The sequence below is a fragment of the Nannospalax galili genome, unplaced genomic scaffold, assembly GCF_000622305.1.
Source record: "Nannospalax galili isolate Female #2095 unplaced genomic scaffold, S.galili_v1.0 scaffold32, whole genome shotgun sequence".
Classification (NCBI taxonomy): domain Eukaryota; kingdom Metazoa; phylum Chordata; class Mammalia; order Rodentia; family Spalacidae; genus Nannospalax; species Nannospalax galili.
This window is the reverse complement of record NW_008335297.1, coordinates 2,714,451-2,736,477: the sequence shown is the minus strand read 5'-3', so window position 1 is coordinate 2,736,477 and position 22,027 is coordinate 2,714,451. Positions and strand designations below refer to the sequence as shown.

The 22,027-nt window shown below is 41.2% G+C and overlaps 1 protein-coding gene across 2 annotated transcripts in view; it reads left to right on the top strand.

The window, feature by feature from the left end:
* Shisa9 (shisa family member 9) overlaps positions 1–22,027 on the top strand; it is a 317,404-nt gene that overhangs the window by 281,991 nt on the left and 13,386 nt on the right. The window contains exons 3-4 of one of the 2 annotated variants that reach the window (XM_008829906.2): positions 2,782–2,937; positions 11,202–11,249. In XM_008829906.2, the coding sequence (XP_008828128.1) occupies positions 2,782–2,937; positions 11,202–11,249 (204 nt within the window). The remainder of the gene's footprint in view (positions 1–2,781; positions 2,938–11,201; positions 11,250–22,027) is intronic. The other variant, XM_008829907.2, reaches the window with a different exon arrangement.

Below are 22,027 nucleotides of genomic sequence, written 5' to 3'. Positions count from 1 at the left end.
TTTACTCTCCTGCAGACATGGCAGTCTGCAAGTGCTACTGAGAGTTATGTCTCCCAGAAGGAACCCTCAACAGAAATTTAGGAGGTTTTCTATGTAAATTTAAAGGGTCTCCTTCATACCCTGGTGATATAATTTTGAGGTAGGCATTCAGCACCATGTACAAGAATTCCAGTGTGGAATTAAACTCCAGTTTGTTATAGTTGTATCTAACCTGGCATCACACTCTTTATCTGGCTCTTTTTCTTCCCTGTCTCTTCTGCTTTTCTGCTGCAAGTATTTCTTGAAATCATGTCCCACATAAGCTTGTGTGTAAGGCCTTATCACAATGACTTCTGGGGAAACCCACACTGAGATAGTTACTGTGACTGACAGCTCATCACATGACACAGATGGAAATGAAAGGAGTTAGTGATTCTGAATTTTACTGATATTTTATTTTTATGTTTTTATTCATTCTTTGAGAATTTCATACAATATACTTTGATCATATTCAGACCCCATTTTCTCCCACCTCAGATCCACCCCACTTCCTCTACCCACCCCCATCATGTCCTCTATATATTAATTTTTAAATCTAATAAAGTCTCACTATTTGTGTTTCCCAAATAGTCTTGGTTGTAAGTCTGTCCTCTGGAGCATGGTCAACCTAACAAGTATCACACATGTCATGACAATTGACTCTCCCTCTCCCAGCAGTTATCAGTTGAAATAGTTCATCAGCTAAGGCTGGGACTATGTACCCACCTCCCCATATCATTCTGGGATTTATAAATCTAAGTATATAATAAATATATAAAATATATATCTAAATTATATATCACAAGAAAAGAAACACACAGAGCATCAAACAACAAAATATATGCTAAACCACTTCCCATTTGACTGATGTTTGGGCAAAATGTGTGTTTGACTTGACATTTCCAGGGAGAAGCAGACATAACCTCTGGCAGCCCGGATCTGCATAGGAAAATGCAAGAGCATCTCAGTGTCCAGGAGACTGTGAGAGCTATATCTTATCAATACCTTTCCTACCATCACTCCATTAGTCCAGGAAACCTGCTGCCCCAGCTGAATTCCAGCCAAAAGCAATCCCAGAAGGATGCTCCTGCCAGCATGTATGCCAGCATGAGGCTGGGTTTGTTGGCTTATGTTTGGCAACCCTCCCTCTAGACATTCAGATTCATGTGATGGTCCAGACATGTGTAATGTTAAAAATATATTCCCTGTGTTTGTGCACCAGCTATGGCATCCTGTTTCTTTCCATTTGGGTTTCTGAAGACAAAAATATTCATATATGTCATGAATTGCATCACTGAGAGGCAGAGCCTGAGGAAAGGATTCAGGTGCACTGGACTCAGTGCTTTTCAGGACACATGCATGCACGCACGCGCGCGTGCACACACACACATACACACACACCTCTAAATACAATAAGAAGCACATAAACCAGACTAAGTAGTCATATAGGAATGAGGGTCTCAGGAAAAGCATTGGCAGGAGTGATCAAACTACAGCCCTTGAACCAGACCTGATATCATCTGGTTTTTGCAATAATATTTTACTGAAATTGTCATTTCCATTTGTTTTTGTGATATCTAGGGCTACTTTTGTCCTACAGTGGCAGAGTTGAGTAGTTGCAACAGAGGCTATGTGGACTGCAGAGCCTAAATTATTTACTATTTGATCCTTTACAGGAAATGTTTGCTAACTCTAGTCCTAAACTTGCCTCAATCCATAGTGAGGTCGATGACCTCAGGTCCTCATGTTTGCACAGCAAGCACTCTTACCCACTGTTCTAGTTTCTTCATTATTGCTGTAATGAAGCACTCTGACCAAAAGCAACTTGGGGAGAAAATATTTTACCTTATCCTACACTTCTGAGTGACATTCCACCTTTGAGGGAAGTCAGGTAGGAACTCAGGAAAGGAACCTTGAGAGAGGAGCTGAAGCACAGACCACAGAGGAATGTTGCTTGCTGACTTGCTACTTTGGCCTGTGCTCAGCCTGCTTTTTGATATAACCTAGTACTACCTGCCTAAGGGTAGCACTGCCACAGTAGGCTGGGCCTTCCAACATCAATTAGAAATTAGAAAATTACCAATTAGCAACTAGAAAATGCCTCATAGGTATGTCCATAGGCCAATCTGATGGAGGAAAGGCCTCAACTGAGTTGTCCCTCTTCCCAGGTGGGTCAAGTTGACAACTGAAACTACCTAATATTGAGCCATCTCCCCAGTCCCCAAATACTGTTTTTTAAGATTTATTTTATTTTTAATTATGTGTCTCTGTGTGTATCTTTGTGGGGGTATAAGAACGTGAGTGAAGTGTCCATGGGGACCAGAGGCATTGAATCCCCTAGGCTGGAGTTAGAGGCAATTGTGAACCACCAGATGTGGGTGCTGGGAAGGAACCAAACTCAGGTCCTCTTCAAGACCAGTACACACTCTTAACTGCTGAGTCATCACTCCAGTCCCCAAATATTATTTTGATAACAAAAGTAACATCTACAGTGATGGTATCTTGACATGTTAATGATGTGTGTGTGGGGGGTTAATTCTGAGCATATATTTTGCCCTTTGAGGTAGTGTCCTTATCAGTCTTTAGTTGCCCTCTGAAGAAGATTATGACATTTATTGTTCTGATAGATCCTCACTCCCTTTGATGCTCTGCCATTCATGCCTAACAAGGTGCGGGAAGAGATTCAGAGTGGAGGGAGCTGATGATGGTGGGGTGAGTAGGAGGTTTTGCTGTTAGTGACCATCACTGTCTCTTCATTTTCAGATACCACCCAGATGAACAATGCAGTGCCCACCTCGCCGTTGCTCCAACAGATGGGACACCCACATTCATACCCCAACTTGGGTCAGATCTCCAACCCCTATGAACAGCAACCACCTGGAAAAGAGCTCAACAAGTATGCCTCCTTAAAGGCAGTTGGTAAGGGCATCCTGCATGGGTCTAGTTCTCTATTCTTTCTAGCTCTTATTTCTTTTAAAAATCCTTTTCCTCTCTGCTTTTTTCTGTCTATATTTCTTTTCTCTGTCATCTATCTATCTATCTATCTCTCTCTCTATCTATCTATCTATCAATCTATCAATCATGTATTTATCATCTATCTATATTTATCTATGATCTAGCTGTCTATGATCAGTGTATCTATTGTCTATGATCTATCTATCTTATCTATGATCTATCTATCTATCTATCTATGATCTATCTATGATCTATCTTATCTATCTATCTATCTATCTATCATCTATCAATGATCTATCTATCATCTATGATCTATCTATTATCTATCTATCTTGTATTTATCATCTATCATCTATGATCTATCTATGATCCATCTATCTATCTATCATCTATGCTAGCTGTCTCTGATCAGTCTATCTATCGTCTATGATCTATCTATCTCTATCTATCTATCATCTATCTATCTATCTATCTATCTATCTATCATCTATCTATCTATCCTCTGTCTGTCTATCATCTATCTACCTATCTATCTATCATCTGTCTGTCTATCATCTGTCTGTCTATCATCTATCATGTATTTATCATCTATCTTCATCTATGATCTAGCTGTCTCTGATCAGTCTATCTATCGTCTATGATCTATCTATCTCTATCTATCTATCTATCATCTATCTATCTATCTATCTATCTATCTATCTATCTATCTATCTATCATTTATCTATCTATCATCTTCCAATATATGGTTACCTTGAATCAGAGTTCCCCCAGTTGCTTCCTTTAACCTATTTCAAGTCCTATCTTGCTTTGTGGGGCATGATGGTCATCTGGGGCACCTTTGCAATAAAAACTCTTTCCTGGGGATGAAGACCCAGATGCTGATGTGATCCCACTGATAGTCAACCCCTTCAGCATCTCTCTTTTGCCCTAGGATATCCTCAAGGAACCCAGCTATAGAATCCAGTCTCTTAGTCTTATCAATGCCCTGCCTTTTATCAAGGTAACGTCCATTATCTACACAGTTCCTTCCATCTCTGAGAAGTTGATAAATAATGTACAGTCTTTGTCCAAGTAGCCTCTCTTGTTTGGGCTATAAAATTTTCTGGAAACAACAGCCTAGATCTACTATTAATTTTGTTATCATATGCGCTATACTGAAATTAGACCCCTTATGCATGCTGTCTTGCTGATCCACAGAGGAAGATATAATTATTTGTCCAATGATTAGATTAAGACGCTGAGACTCAAAGAGGCTGATTCAACAAATCAAACGCTAGCGGATGACAAAACTGAGAACAGAAACTACTTTTGTCAGTCTAGTGGCAATGTCCTGCCACTTCACCACCTCGCCTTAATCTACCTCTACCTAATAATGACCCTGACAATGATCCAAACTCTGAACAAGCTGTCACAGAAGAGTTCAACTGAATGGAAGCCACAGTCACAGAAAAGTTATTGATTTCTGATTTGTGACTTGCTATGACAAACTTGGGTTTCCCTAAGCCAACAGTTCTCACTGATAGATGCAAAGCATTAGCATCACTTGAGAACTAGTAAACCATACCCATGACCCCCAGTCCCACATCAGAGATTTTAATTGAGCTGGTTGAGAATGGAGTTCAGGAGTGAATATTTGTATATATATTATTATTATTGAATTTTGTGCATTTCATATAATAGATCTTAATCAAATTTAGACTCCCCTCCTCCACCCACACCCCCCATAGTGCTCCCACCAGATTTAATGCATTCTGTCATATATGTTAAGGCCTATCTGGTCAAGCATTTATACCCAGATGTCCCTCAGTGCAAGTTCATCCACTGGAGTGGATGAACTTTTTTTAAGTCACTCACTTAAAGAAGATCAACTCTCCCTTACTCTGTAGTAATTGGTTGCCAATAGTTCCTTGGCTAAGTTTGGGGCCTGTTGTCCATTTCCCCAGTTCTATGCTGGATTTTTGTCTGACTGAGTCAGCATGGGTCTTGTGCATGCTGTCACCATTGTTACAAGTTCATATGAGGAAATTCCCAGAGGCCTGAAAGCCTCTGTTTCTTTACGTTCATGTACCAACCCTGGCTCTTACAATCTTTCTGCCCCATCTTCCACAGTAGTCCCTGAGTCATGGGTGAATGAGGTTTAATATAGGAGTCATTTCTACCCAGGGACACACACTCTACAGTCTCTTGTTCTCTAAAACTTGGCCAGTTGTGACCTTCTGTGCACATCACATTCTGTTGTATGAGGGAGCATCACTGGTGAGAGTTGAGGGATGTTATTAGCGTTCTCTCTATCCCGTTTCACTATGTTCTAGGAATTTTAGGTGCAGAGGTTCCACTGTAGATGTGTCACTTTAAAGCTAGGCATCTCTCAGACATATATTCTCTGTGTCTGACCAGTGGTGGAACTGTGTAATAGCCCCCATATATTGAAAAAGGAAGCTTCTTTGATGAGTGATATACAGTATATTTGTGTGTAAATATAAAGATCCATATTTAGCATACAGTAAGAAATTTCATTTGTCTATAGATATGAGAGAAATAGGATTTTCCCTAGAATCTATGACCTCTCCAGGCATGTGTATTTAGCTATATTTACAGTGCTGCTGGCAAGGTCCCTCCCATTGAGAGGGCTTTAAGTCCAAATAGACAACTGTTTATTATTTTTTTAAAGCATTCTAGATGTTTCTCATGTGAAGCCAGAGCCAAGGGCCACTGATTTAGACTATGCCATTAGCTCAAAATCCAGGAGAATCTGGCCGCATCTCAACAGCTTGCTCAGAACTTCCTCTTCCAAGTTCTCAGTCTGCTGTCTACATTCCTGATCATTCAAGACATGGAGAATTTCCTCTTTTCCATCTCACTGTGTCCTGTGAAGTCTATATTTTCCTGTCCTTTCTTACAGAAGATGTTTTCAAGCTAGCCTCTCCACTTTTCCCACTGTTTCTCTGAGCTTATTCTTTGGAGAGCTGCACAAAGCCAGATAGATATGGGCTCAAATACTAGCTCTACCACACGCCTCTGTATGATTTTGTGCACCACCCAACCATTCATTAGTCATCAGTTTTCCAGTCTATAAAGTGGGCATGCAGATAGATTCCTTTCAAGTGAAACAAGATAACCCACAGTGTGACCTGGTAAAGATTGTTTATTCAGCATTTATAACTCACCTTTCCTTTGCAGAATCCCACTGTTTTGTATTTAGTAGCTCCGTTCATTGTTGAATTAGTTCTTGATTCTATCTCATGGTATGCTGAGCTTGAATTCCTTTGAAAGTTCTTCTTAATTATCTTTACATATTCTCCTTCCAAACATGGCATCTTTCCCTTCCCAGAAATGGCCACTAGGAGTCCTAGAGTAACAAAACAACCTTCTTTGACTGGAATTCCATTTTATTGGTAGAGTTCTTTCTGTTCTTTTGACTACTTATAAGACTTGTTTATTTATTCTTGCATACTCTTTGCTCCTGGGAAATTTTGAGCAGGCAAAGGATACCGCAGATATACGCTCTTTTATGATCAATTGTTCACTTTTTCTTCCAGCCCCTAATTAGAGATGGGATGGGAGATACTTGTTGATTGAGTTCAGTATGAAAAGTCTTAATTATATCATAAACTATCACTGTAACCCAAAGCTTGGTTACTACCATGTGGCCATGATATTGTTGTTGTACCCATGATTGATGATCAGATTCATAAAACAAGTGTATGATGACTTCACATAAGGCCAGACATGGATTAGGTAATTAGTGCTTATATTTGAAATCTAAGAATTCATATTTCCTGAGTGCCTGGGATTTCAAGATGGAATAATTGAAGGAGAGATTGTGCCAAATGCATGTATTGGTATTCAAGGTCACATGTTATATAGACTGACACAAGTTTTTTTCTCAGTCTAGAGCTCTATAAAGACTTCCTCCTACTTATCCATGTCTTGTCCTTTCTTTCTATGCCAAAACAAGCCCTTCTTATGCTCTACAACCATCAGTTTCCTCAGTTCATCCTTCTGTGCTTACATAGCATACACATCCTGAGCGTGTTCAAATGTACTTCTATATTACCGGGAATGGAGGCGGTCTATTGCCTGAGAGACTGAGTTAGAACATCTTCACTGCTCACATTACTGCAGTAACCTTCAAACACTATTTGGGGGCCCTCTCCCTTTCTGAGTACTGCATTTCAGTGATAAATAACATCTGGTGTTATATGTGATTCTTCTTTAGGCATGAAGAAAATCATCCCAGATGTCTTACGTTTTTCTTTTAGAACTGGTCACATTATCCCAATACAACTCATTTCTTCAACTTAGGTTCAGCATCTCCTCCCTCTGACACTCAGTAGCTCTTTAGGTAAATAATGGATGAATGTTCTAACACAGCTACCTGATACTCTCCAAGATTTATGCAGGGTTGCTATAGACAAGAAATGCCTGCAAAGCATTTGAAATTAAATTGGCAGTATGAAAAATATGTTTGATACATTTTGTGTAACCTTATCTTCCACAAATCAGGAACTATTGAAATGTTTGTTGAGTGAAGGGAGGATCTTGTCTTTGGCAAGAATCAAAGAATGAGATTTTAAGAAGCCATCTTTGTATCTTCCAGAAAATTGAAGGATTTTACTTTGGGATCCTGCTAAATCTAGTATATGGTTAATGGTCTTTTCTTCTCTCTTCTTCCTTTGAATGTTGTAGGAGTTCTTGGGGCTTTAGCTGAGTTGTGGGTGGTCTGAGTTTCCTGCAAGTAGAGAGTTAGTTTGCAGCTGACTGAGGAACTGCCTGACCCAGTGGATACCCAGGACTCCAGCATTTGCCCACATCAGTGAACTGGAAATGAAAATCCCATAATAAATGTTCTTTCAAGGGTTCTTTATTAAGGCATAATGTGATCATAGTGTGAATGGTGAAATGCATTTCATTAGTGGAATCATTACCACCCAGGAGAAAAGTTGTTTAGAAGTGGTTTGATACTGAAAGCTCTGCAACCTCTCACAATCAGACTCATTTTGTTAAAACTCCCAATCCAGTGAATAAGCAGAGTGCTAGACAGCCTCTAGGGTTAACTTCCAACTTCAACAAATATCCCTGGAAAATAAATTTAATCTTGGAGGCCTTATATGCAGAACATCAGGTATCTATAAAGGATCCATCCCAGCCCAGTTTCTGACCTTGCACAACTGTGTCACATTGAACCAAGCACTGAAATTCTTAGACTTCTAGATCATATGCCAAGCAAGGAAGCCAAATTATATGGTTTCCAAACTCCATTCTAGTTTTTGAAATTATAGAATTCAGTGGTTCCACTCCTTCTAGTTATTATAATACCCGTGAGCTATGAAACTCATCCCATTCATTCACAGCCAAAGTTAGTAGGGGGAAAGGAGTAAAAAGGGTATAAAACTTTCTTTGTCCCTGACTTAGATTCCCCCAAGACTGCCTTCCTTTCTTCATTCTGGGAAAGATAAACATGCACGATAGCTCACATTAAGGATCTGGTATAAACAAACAAGAAAGAAAATAAATAAAAATATCTTTTTCTTGAATCTCAACCATCAGCAGAGCCAGCCCAAACCCTTCAGTTTCCCCATCTACAGCCCATACAAGGAAGGGGATGCGTGTGCATGCACTACAGTCCAACAGAAAAGAGTCCCTTTTACTCAACTGGCTCTCTTCACTGTGACTGCAAGTTGGCTTTAAACAGCTTGGGAAATTTTCTGCCCTAGTCCAGTTGCTGCCTCTAAGTTTTTGAGTACTGAGCTCCTAGGCTACCTGAAGCTTCTGACTATGGACCTTTAAGATGGCACAGTATAACCTTGGCCATCCAATGTGAAAGAGAACAAATGTACCAGAGTAACTGATGAAATGCTTTATGCCTTCATTTATAATTCACAATTATAATTTTGTTTTAAGAAAATATTTTCCCTTTTGCTATTTGACAGATGATTTGACTATTTTGCCAGATTATGTTACATTTTCCAGTAAAAAATTAAAACTTCAATTGCACTTCAGTGTGGCAGAAGTTCTCCCCCACCCTTGCTGTGGGAAGCACATGGAAACCCATGGAGATGCATGAGGCCCTCAGTCATAAATCTCTTCCAGGATAGCTCTTAAAAAACAGGGCATGACTGAGGCTAATATCACTGAACTTGGTAACAACACACCATAACATTGGGCCTACTATGCTGAGTGCTGTAGATGGGATTGACTCAGTATGGTTAAGCAGTTAAATTCACACTCAAGACTGCCTGACTCCAAAATCCTGTTCTTTTTACAAAATGACCCTATTTTCTACAGAGCAACTTGTAACATTTAAAGTATATCACCATACCATTCCCCTCCCCCTTTTTTTTCTGGACAAGGCTTACCAAGGTAACAATTGGTTTTGTTTTGAAGGTGAAAGTTTTCCCACGATGCTGAGGGTAACTGAGGTATAATGTATTTGAGATATACTATATCTGAGGTAAATTTCATATGCAGCAAGACATATGGTTCTCAGTTTTACAATAGTATGGTTATTGAAAACTTCTTATAATTGAGTAACCACATCCCAATAAAGATAAGAAATGAGCACATCAAATAGTCCCTCATATCCTTTTCCTTTCTATAGCTTCGGTCCATCCCCTTTTAATGAACATTTTTAATCACAAAATAGACACCTGATGTTCCCTAGTGCCAAGCTCATTGTGAGGACTTAAGTACCTGTTTGGTAACCTGAGCATTATCTTATTAAGTGTACTTATGATCAATCAGTTTTCAGAAGAAAACTTGTTAGTGTCTTGTCGGACCTATACCCTGCTTGAGGAATTTGAAAAAAAGTGGCAATTGAGTGGCTCCTGCCTTTGAAGCAAACTGATAGGTTTGACTTAGGGGGAGAATGCCAGCCTTGGAGTCAGTGACTCAGAGATTGGTCAGCCTGGTGTCCATCAACATAGAAACATCTGGGGCCATATCACTATTTCCATTTGACCCTAGCTTAGAGGAAGAAGACATGCCAAATCATCCTAGGCAGGACCCACTTAATTTTAACCTACCCTTCTCCTGACACTCCAATTTCTCTTCTGTTTGAAAGATGAGGGTGTAGAGTTCAGATCTGCAAGTGGAACATGGCAATTTGAATATCTTTAGCATGCCTTGGAGGCTGACCAGAAATGTTTAAATGAGGCCAGATCTGTGCTCTATAATCATTCTGGTCACAGGCTGTTCCCCAAGTCTCTTCTCAGCTAGCAGCCTGATAGATCTCTGGAAATCAGGCAGAAAGTGTTGGGGACTTGGTCTGCCTAGGTAGATTCCTAAGAAAGGAAAGGAGAGCCAGAAGCACTCACTGACTGGACAGGACTCCTGCCAATAGGACGAGGCTTTCATAGGCAGAGGATTGACATAAAACCCAATCTTACAGAGGGCTGTCAAGGAAGGGATGGAAGAACAGTCAGGGTCCTTCTCATAGTGGTTTATTTTATAATGGAATTCACATGGGATCCTGTCAGTAATAGGAGGATCACTCCCTTAGGGGCTATTGGGTATATCTGAAAAGGAATTCAATTTTGAGAAGCTAATTTATAACGAAAATTCCAGGCACACACCTGCTTCTGTAAAGCAATGTATTACTCACTATGGGATTCTCAGGTAACGATCTTGATCCTTTTAGCATTTAAGGGAATTTCCCTACCTAAGGAAGAATGACTCTGGTGAAAATTCAATTAATTAATTCATTCAACAATATTTTTTATACTTGGACATGGTGGTAAGCCAGGTTGTACTCAATGCAGCATTTCAGCTGCAGAAAGGAGAATCTGTTCCAATCTTGAACTTGAAGTTTAAATTTACAATAACGTGCTCTTTTTCAGAAGGTGATTATAACAAAACCAGAGCAAACTTCATCTCTTGCCGTCACACATTAGTCAAACTGACTTTCCATAATGCAAATTTTCCATTTTTTTGTGCTGAGTTGGATTACAGCCAACTTACTGTTTAATAATTCTTCCATCATTTACGTAACTGCAAACATCTAGACATGTTCAGGGCACTTCTTTTGATGTTCTCGAAGGTCTTGTAGGAATGGTGCATACCTAGGTCAAGTTCATATGGGTTCCCCTCTCTGTTCCCTGGGTCCTCCAAGGCCTGATTCCTTGGAGACTGCAGCAGCTTAGGCAGCGAGCAGCTCCTGGTGTGAGTGTACCACAAGCATGGGCTGCCTGGCAACCACATCAGCATCTCTCAATTGTTATTTTTTTAGGAAATTCTGATGGTGACTGGGCAGTGGCGACACTTAAGTCACCAAAAGGTACCGTATGGCTTTTTATGGCTTTTTTGTCCAGGTGTTGTCAAACTTGACATTAAATAATGAAGGGACAGAGAGTCCCGGTGTCTGTATGTAACCCAGTGCACATGTGTGTCTGCTTTGAGTGGTACCAACAAGTCCGTCTAAGGTCCAGTGTGTAGGTGTTTTGTATAGTGTGTATGTGTACACACATGTGCATGAACCTGGGTGTGATGGTGTCTATGCTCAGAGAGCACTTGTTGAACAATGTGTGATTCTTTTGCTCATTTCTCGATATTTGTTGTTTGAGGGAAATTCTATCAGAAGCATACCAGGTAAGACATCCAGGATGTTTTTCCAAGAGAGCTACAAAAGTGAAATGACAAAAATCAATCAATAAATAAAACAAAAACGAAAACAGAACTCCACAGGGTAGCTATTTAATTCTGGGGTTGGGGTGAGGAAGAACTCAGTAAAATTGTTGACTAAGGGTTTGGAGAATCAGACTTTTAAGGAGCAGAACTCTCTTTTCAACTTTTCCAGTAGAATGAGCAGCAGGATTAAGGAACTAGTTGACTTGAACCTGTGAGTTAACTAGCTGGGTGACTAGGCCAGATTGTAATAATTAATATATTAACTCCCTACTATGTGCCAGAGTGTGAGGAAGACTCACACTTACCTAAAGGGGTCTGGTCACTGAAGGGTAGGACTGTAATTTGAACCCGTGTCCCCCTGATGCTTATGGATAAGTTGATCTCCACTGGGGGTGGGAGGAACATGAAAAGCTTTTTTCAGAACTAGCCCAGATCCCTGGTTTTCATTGTTCCTCATTCCTCATGCTGAATTCCAGAATAGGAGCTGAGTAGCTGACCAAAAGAGCAGAGATAGAACTCTTTAATGCCTGGATGGTGCAAGATTAGGAGACAGAAAAGCAAACTCTATACAAGATACCATCGTGGTCATTTTTTCCTTCTTAAAAAATCATTCCGGCTACCTAATGGGAACAGGACTATGGAAATTTGGACTGGGGATATCCATTGGAATGCTCTGTAATGCAGATGTCATCCTACACTGATGTAGGTAGAGGATGGAGAGAAAAAGAAATGGGATAGAGGGATAACTGAAGCACTGGAATGTACAAGTACATGGTATGATGGGAAGTTCGAGATTCTCCAGTTAGAGTCACGGGAGCACATACCAGCATCACCTGGAAGGTGTTAAAAAACAGATTCCTGGGTTCCAACCAGGAGCTTCCAATTTACTAGGATACAGCTCCAGGAGTTTAATTGCTGGAAAAAGTTCTTTGGTGTTGCTGCTGCTGCTGCTGCTGCTGCTGCTGCTGCTGCTGCTGCTGATGATGATCTATGCACTATACTGTGAACATCACATTTGTAGAGTCACCTTGCTGGGAGACTAAGAGCCTTGCATAAAGACTCTTGGCATCTTTATGAGGTTTAAGGAAGAAATAAGGAGAAAGTCTGGCCAAGGTTCCAGAGGACTACAGACAACTTGGGTTGGCAAGTGGGTGCAGTGTTATAGTCCCAAACTAGAAAAAAAGAAGTTGGTGTTTAATGAGCATCCCCAGCCTACCAGGTTGTTGCCCTGAGAGAACGGAGTTTTGGGTATTGTATTAGATAATAATTGTTCACGTATCAAAGTCCATTTTTAGAAATGCACAGTTTGGAACATGGTAGACCTACTAATTTGAGAGGCATAAACTGCTCTCCCTGTCTCTCCCCTGCGAAAAACAAAGCCATTAGGAAACGGATTCTAAGTCCCTGTCCTTATATCAGCCTGTTGTGGTCTGATGCTTTTAAACACTATTTCAGGACAAGTCAAAAGCAAAGCCTTGAAACTTTCTACCCAAACCAGGCTAATTCCACCTGTCCTGCTAAACACCCCTTTGTTTTGCCTTGTTTGGGGAGGGGAAAAGGAATCCCAGAGAGGACCAGGACCAAGTTTCTTTGGAGCCACTGGTCTTTCTTGAGTACTGTCCATTCGGCTTCCATACCCCAAGTCTAGATGAAATATGTTGGCAACTTTGGGGTTTTTATGGTTCTTAAAAGGAAGAGATAAGCTGAGTGTGTTGCACTTGGATTCAGACACATCCAAGTCCCAATCCTGGTCTTTTAATTGGCTAGTCTTCCTACCTTCAGCTAGTCCTTCAACCCCTGAGTCCTTCTCCCACTCTAATCCTAACCAGGCCTGGTCCTGCTCAGCTTCTGGGATCAGATGCAGTCAGTTCAGGCAGTGTTCAGGTGGCATCCCTGGAGGCTCTTAGCCCTTATTTTCTGACCTGCAAAATGGAGATATTCATACCACTTACTTCCTAGCTGGCTGTGAAAATGAAATAATGCCTTAAACATGTGTCATAGTCCATAGCATATGGAAAGAACAAATGCTTGCAGGTGATGACTGGTGTTATTTTGCTGTTACTCTCAAGTGAGAAACATCCTGAGGCTCTGAAGAGTCCCACAGCAATAAGAACTGTTAAGCACAGTTAACTCATCATTTCCCAAACACCCCTGACATCAGATCTCTCTTATTTTAAGGCAGATCTGTGAACATCTTAACAACCAGTGGTATGGGTGTTATTAGGAACCCACATTGAGAACATAAATCACGGGTGGAGAAGTAGATAGGGGTGAGAGTCACCCAGGGAATTTGGATAAAAAGGGGCATCTGTAATGGCAACGTCTCTGAAGATGTGTGGGAAGATGTTTCTTCCCACTACCTATGTGGCATCGCACTACCTTATGTACCGATTCACTTTGGAAGAGAATCACGTCTGCCAGGGACAGGAAATGGAACACAGGAAATGACAGACATCACTCTCCTTTGCGCTGTTGTTCATTTTTCAACCTATTACACTCTATGTATGTCGCCTCCTGGTGGTCACTGCTGTTGATCCACTCACACCAAACCACTGGAATTCCTGACATTTGTTGAAAACTCACAAAAGGAGGGAAAACACCACTTCCAGCCTAGGGAGCAATCACAATGAAGTTGAAACAAGTCTTTGGATGAATCTGAACCTTTCAAATCTACACAGAAGCACTGAGTTTGAAAACTCATACTGGGAAACTGCCAGTATGCTCTTGTTTTGACTGGAATCAGCCTTTGTGTGATTGCCCAAGCCACGCACATGCTCTGAATGCCTATTTCTAGCATTGATAATAAAATAGAGGCAATCAGCGTATCTGTTCTCCCTGGGGTTTGGGGGAGTATTTGTATGAGGCATTGCAAGTAAAAGTCTTAGCACTGGAATTGGTTGGTGTACAGCAGGTGTAAAATATGCATAAGAGAGCTGGGCATGGTGGCACATGCCCTTAATCCCAGCAATTGGGATCTTTGTAAGATCAAGGCCAGTCTGGTCTACATAGCAAGTTCCAGGCTAGCTGGGGCTACATGGATACTGTTACGCAAAGAATATGTGTGTGTGTGTGTGTGTGTGTGTGTGTGTGTGTGTGTGTATAAAAGGCCACTACTCACAATATCTATATTCACTCCTTCTTCAGAGAAAATACTTAGTAATGGTGAAAGGGTCTTTCAGAAAGAAATATACTTCATTAAATTTCTCTGGTTTCACAGATAAGGAAAGTGAGAACCACCCCTCATGTCTGAGATAAACTGAGGTTGCCTAAAGCCACACGAGAAAATTATATCTCAGTAGTACCAAAACTGAGACTTCAAAGGGGACATAAGGGCTTAACCTGGAACCACTGGAGAGATTAGTTGCAAGTATTAATTCTGGGTTCACCCACTTCTATGGATCTAGACTTATAAAATTTTGTTTTAATATGCCTTCTGGAATATTCTTATATATACTAAAATTTATACCCAACCCTACATGCATACAGTTTGCCCTAGAGCAACAAACTGCACATGCCCTCATTCTCACCATGAATTTTCCTTGTAACTGGATAGCTATTACTATACAGTCTTAGAAATGCAACTATTACCAAAGTCAAGTTTAGAGCATTTTCATTACCACTGAAGAAACAAATCCCAGTTGGGTTGTACCAACCCAATCCCCCATCCCCAGACATTTTTAATGTTTGCCAGAAGAATCTTTTTCTTCATGTTGGTTTAAGCCAGATCACAGCTGAAAGGACACTGGGTGGGGGACAGTCTTAAGATTTTCTGGTCTGCCACTTATTAGCAATGGCAGAGTGACTTGACGGTCCAAATGTTCGGCATCTATGGGTCATAATTCCTTCTTCTATCACATGGAAAGAGTACTATTACCTTAGCATCTTTCTTTAAGAAAGTTTAAAATGTGACTATGGAGGTGACGGGGCTAGACCAAAGTAGGTGCTCCACAATTTCAAGTTCATTTATTTCTAAGAGAATAAATGTGCCAGGTGTACTGCTGCATACCTGTGATCCGAGCACTTGGGAGGCAGAGGGAGGAAGATCACAAATTACAGGCTAGCCTGGGCTACATACTGAGAGCATCTCTTAAGCAACATTAAAAGGAAAGGAAGAAGGAAGGCGAAAACAAGGAGTCACAGGACAATGGGTAATGCATAGTTTGGTTACAGTTTCACTGGAGTGCCCACAGCCTATAGTCCATCCTGCAGAATCCCTCATCTGAAGGCAACCTTAAGACATTACTTCATGACACTAGATTTTCAGTTTCCTGACTGGGGATTTTGGTTTGATAGCAAGCAGTAGGGTAGAGCAGGGGAGGATGGTGGTTGAAGAGAGGTGACTTTTTAAAAAAAATAAAAATCAAATCCCGCCATCTCCCATGTGCAGCCCTTTTGAAAAGCATAAGCCAGCACTGGAGCTTTGATGACCTTCCTTGAGAAGCTGTCGGCCATGAAATTAACCCACAGAGAGGGTGCTCTCGCTTTTTATAAAGTGCCACCATACAGAGACTGCAATAAACATTTTACCAGTTTGAAAGTATGTCATTCTGCTAAGCCAGCTAGACCCACACACACTGCAGAAACACCTTGCAGGATGCCCAGATGACCAGTAGACACTCAACATAGATTTTGTTAATAAACTATTAAATGAAGACAGGCAAAGCATTTGAAGGCAATCTTATCCTTTTCTTTAAAAACATAAAAGGACTGAGAAGTAGAAAAGTTGTCTAATGCAGCCAGTGCTGTATCTACCTATTTGGGAGTCCTTGAGCCAAAGTAGCCTACCATGTAAAATAGGAAGCTAGGGATTATGGGTCTTTTGTCTCCCACTATCTATATAAGGACCCCAGACCTCGATGTGACTGATGTGCCTTTTTGTGCACCGACCTGTAAAGCAATTGGTCATAGCACATCCAGAGTCAAGAGCAGGGAGTACTGAATTAATGCATGGATGCTAGCGCTCAGCTGGCTCTCTCCTTTTCATTCAGTCTAGGATCTCAGTCAGGGATTAGCTCTTCCCATGGTGGGTGGATCTTCCCACTTCAATTATGCAATCAAGATAACTCCCTTACAAACAGGACCTCAAGACAATCTAATCTAGACAATCTGCCATTAAGACTTCCTTTCCGGGTGATTCTAGATTATATCAAGTTGACAATTATAATAGTCACATCACTTCTGAACAGATTGCTATGATGAGAGCAATCATTGAGCTTTGTATAGTTATGTCTGTCAGCTGAGGTATAGGGAAGTGGGGAGATATGTCTTCCATACATATATGAGGCCTAGGAGAGAGGTGGATCCCCCTGAAAATTGAGGGTTCTTCTCAGAAGCAAGAAAAAGAATGACTTGTACTTCCATGCGTTATCTATGGCCACATGCTTTCTAACAAAGGAGCTAAAATCTTATAGCTTATGATTTCCTGAGCTCAGCATTATTTAGATCAGGATTCTATGTGCCAGTAATTGATGCTGATGTGGGACGTTCCTCTGATCTCAACTGAGTTCACCCATCTGTCTGGAATGACTGAGTACTGGCTCATCTAGGCCAAGTTTTTCTGGAAAGATGGAAGGAACTCAGCACTGCTATACAAGTCTCATCCCCAGCAAAGGAGCTGAGACCAGCAAGTCCTGTTGATGGTGGCCAAGGAGCAATTGAACCCAGCAAATGCTTCTACCTACTTGCATTTGTATCCTCTCTGAATATCGTCAGTTACAGAGATGAACTCAAAACACGGTGGTAGAGAAAAAACAAGAGCTGTTATTTTGTCTTCTCTTTCCTCTTTTTTTCTGGAGGGCTTTCAAAGCTGCATAGAAAAAATCATGGCTATGAGGAAGAGCAAAAAATTCATTAATAGGTTCCACTACTGACTACCATATGATCCTAAATCTCACTATTATGGACTTAGATTATCCCAGGAAGGGAAGATATAGTAAAGTAGAAGATGACCAGTGAAGGACTGGAAGACTTTGCTCCTCAGTTGCTTCATTTAAAACCTACCAGTTGCATATCTCACCAGTATGGAGGTGGATCAGAAAACAAACCATGCCATGTAAAGAACAGTACAGACCTATCTCCATCAAAGTAGGAGAAATGCCAATATGCACACAGGCAGTGAGCAAACGGTTTCCACTGGGGGCTGTGTTGTGTTGGAGGACTCTGTGGTCAGCCATGGCTGGAGCATAGCTCATCCACTTTTGTCCAGCAGCCCTGCTGAAAATGGAGACTGCACAGCCAGATGACCTAAGGGAAGAGACAAAGGGCCTGAGGTTTCAGAGGACTGTCAGTTACAACAAAGGCAGCTGGCGGTACAGTCTGGACAGCTTTGATGCAAAGTCCAACGCAGGCAGTTCCAGGATCTTCTCTAGCAAAGGCAGCAAGACCTTCTGTTGGGAACCTTCAGGGTTAAGACAGGAAAGGACCACATTCCAGAATGCCACTTTCTGTTTTAGATTTTGTTCTTTTCCACTCTTGGAAAGACTTGCTTCAGGAAAGATTTGGTGTCCCATGAGGAAAAGCAAGGTACCTTAAGCTTCATTAGGACCAGGTGAAATGGGGCTAATTCACCATAAAGGCAAGTCTTCTTATCTCTTCTGTGGTCCTGCTTAGACAGCTCAGCTTTTCCCTGACTTTCTTGTTTTGGCCTGCTGAGACAGCCTGGGGAACCTGTATGGCTTTTCAGTATGCATTTCAAAAGAAGAGAGGGATGCCAGGGTATTTTATGAACAACAGGAACTGTCTGCCTTTTACTTTTTAATTTAGCTTATGAAAGAGAGAGGAAAAAAGGCATAGACCCAGAACCATTTCTATAGAAGCTAAAGTAAATACTGTCTGATAGACTGAAGGGCTCTACAAATACAGTGACTTAATGGAAAGATGTGCATTTCTGTCCTGTATAATAGTCCTAGGTTGGCAGAGCAGCACTACTCCAAGAAGTCCTGCAGGGATCCAGGCTCCACCACCCTGTGGCCTGACCACCCTGCTGTCTTATCCTTATCTGCTGATCTGCACTGTCACAGTTGGTTGGTGTCATAGAGCATGAGTCAACGTCTCTCATTGTGACAAAATACCTGAGATAGCAACTTAAGTGGATGGAAGATTTTCTTCTCAGAAGTTTTGTCCACATCACTTGTTGCTTTGGGCCCATGGCAAGGCTGAACATCAGGGCAGGGAGCACATGGTAGACAAAACTACTTATATCATGGTGTGTGTGTGTGTGTGTGTGTGTGTGTGTGTGTGTGTGTGGAGAGAGAGAGAGACAGATAGAGACAGGGAGGAGGAGAGAAGAAGAGAGAGAATGTGAATATACATACAATATCAGGCTTCCTCTTTTCCCCCCTAAAATTCATTTTATTAAATTAAAAGAAAATTGAGACAGGGTCTAGCTATGTAGCCCTAGCTGGCCTAGAACTCGTTATGTATATCAGGCTGGCCTTGAACTCAAAGAGATCTGCCTGCCTCTCCTTCCTGAGTGCTGGGATTAAAGGTATGTGTCACCAAACCCAGTTCATTAAAAACAAGTACTATTTATTTGTGTGTGTGTGTGTGTGTGTGTGTGTTCAATGCTCACATGCCACAACACGTGAGGAGAAGGCAACTTGTGGCATCATTTCTTTCCTTTCACCATGTGGGTCCTGGAGACTGAGCTCAGGTCATTAGGCTTGATGGCACATGCCTTTACCATCCAGGCCATCTCATCAGGTCTCTTTTCTCCCTTTTATTCTATCTGGGGCCCCAGCCACACCAACAGTGCTATCCCTATCCAGGGCATTTCTCTCCCCACTAGTTCATTCTCTCTGGAGACTCACAGATGTGACTACAAGTGTACTTTACTAATCTGTTGGGCATCCTTGAATCCAATCAAGATGACAAGATAAGCCATTATATCTGGGGTCTAGCCCTTCAAATCAAGAGCTCCTGGGGGACATTAAAGATTCAAACCATAGCACGTAGCATCATTGTAGCCCATGGGAAGAAAGAAGTGGGGTCTTCCAGACCAGGCTTAAGCAAGTGTAATAACATGGAAATCGGATGTGTCACTTTGCTAATTAATGCCCCACTAGTGACAGACCAGTCATATGGCCAAATTTTCCCAAGAGCTTTTGGAAATCTAGTTTTGAGCTGAATGAACTTGGACCCAAGTAAAAAAAGGACAGATCTGATCTAGTACGTAAGTATGACAGAAAAGTTGTATTCTAATCAACAATGCTTTGTAGATGAGGTTCCCCACTTAAGAAGTCCTAATATGTCCCATTCATGATGTGCTGAGATTGTAAACCTCATCTCATTTAGTTCTCCGGTGTACTCTTCAAGGTAGATTTTATTACCCTAATTCAAACACCCACATCAATAGCAGCTGGTGTCTACTAAATACATACTTTGAGGCGATACTATTGGCTCTACATGATTTTCTTAAGTACTATAAACAGTCCCTCCTCCACACATAGGCCATCTTATTTTACTTTTAATTTTATAGGTGAAGCTTAGAGAGCTTAGGTAACTTGTTCAAGGTTTAAATCTGTAAGTATAAGAATTGGACTCTGAACACATTTCTACCTGCTCTAAAAATCCATACTATGTTCTCTATATTATAAGGAAGATTTTGTAGTCACTAAAGTCAATGTGTATACTTCTAAACTTATGCACTGGTATACCAAATTCTTCAAGTTCTCCACATAATTGATTCCTATTTAATCTCATTACTTCCAGAACTTACTGCTGAAGTTTTGCCTCTCAAGATGGGTGTGGGAGTATGTTTGGGGGTGCGGACTGTCTTGTGGCTTTTGGGAATCTGGTGTGGGATTCAGAACCTGCAGTTTGATGCCTTGTTGTCTTGGAAAGTGGCTGCTGATCTCTGAATAGAGGGATGGTGATGATGGAACCTACAGGAAAAGAAATATTGGTGGCTATCTCAAAGTATGACCTCACAGCATTGTTGTGGAGCGCGATGAAGCAGAAAGAACTCGGGCAACTGCTTTTATCCCATTGGTCAAGTAACTGAGAAGACACATGGAACGTTCCCAGAGTTCCCAGCCTGATAAAGAAGCTTTGGTCTTTTCCTGTTCTATATAAGTTCTCTATGTAATCCACCTCCCACATGAGTCTGCCTTCCTGTCTGTGATTGGCCAGTGATCCAGGCACTACCAGCACCCATTAGAAGAAGCAGGGACTGTATTGTAACATAAGAACCAACTGAATGCTGGGAGAATGACAGTCTAGGAGGAAGAGTCCTACCTTAAAGCAGAAAAAGACAAGCCTATTTGGACTTGTATGTATATGGAGAAGGATACTGGTTCTTCATTACATTTCTGGCTGTGACATGTGGATGTTTTCTCTTGAGAACAGAATCTTTAAATATGTACCTCAACCTGTGATATTATATGAGGAGCATCAAGAAGTGTTTTTCAAAGAGAATTGATTCTCTGTCCCGAGTAGCCATCAGTTGCCAATAGCAGCTCAGCTAGGGATGGAATTTTGTGTGCTTCTCCCTCAACCGCGTTGGAATTTTTGCTGGCTTGATCTTGTGCAGGTCATATGCATGCAGTCATAGTTGCTGTATGGGATGATCATGTATGCGATAGTCCGGTGGATGACTCTATACCTAGGCACGTACTGGCAGGAATAAATGGACTCTGGATTTAAAAAGGAGTACATGACACCAGGAGGGAAAAGTGGTAGGGAGAGGAAAAGGAGATGGAGATTAGAGAATGTGCATGGGTTTGATTAAAACACATCGTATTCATCTATGAAATTCTCAGACAATAAAACATTTAAAGATGACCGTTTAAACAATCCAGAACAAAGTTATTTCCCTACATGCTTCCTGCCCTTGTAGTGTTGAGGAACTATTTCTTTCTTTCTTTTTAAAAAATAATTTATTGAGAATTTCATAGAGGCATATAAACATATAAGGTGTTTTGATCAAATCTGTGACCACTCCCTCCCCTCCAATTCTACCCATATCTCCCCATCACTTTCTTTCTGATAATTTCATGTACTCTTTCTTCTTTTTTTATGGGTCTTTTTGCTACTCTAACATTCCCCCCTCTAAAGAGGTAACCCTAAAATCTTTTAAGGATTAGATAAGAGCGCTCAAATACTTTCAATATTTTTGGCCTTTGGAACAGAGTATGGTGCTAAGAGGCCCAAGGACACTGTGACTCTTAGCCAAGAAACTGGCTACTTTTCTTTGGGGTCTTTTTTACATTAACTGCCTAGCCAGTTCTTACCTCCTATTCACACCATCCTCTGAAGAGGTTACCCAGCTTGTGGACAGGGAATCGGGACACAGACAGCTCTGGCTTCTTCTGTGCTGAACAGGGATGCAGGTGAGGCAATTGGGGTACCCCTTCAGTAGGTCTATCTAAAAGGCTCCCAAATTGCATAACTCTTATCTATTGGGGGAAAAGAAAGTCCTTGACTGGTGAA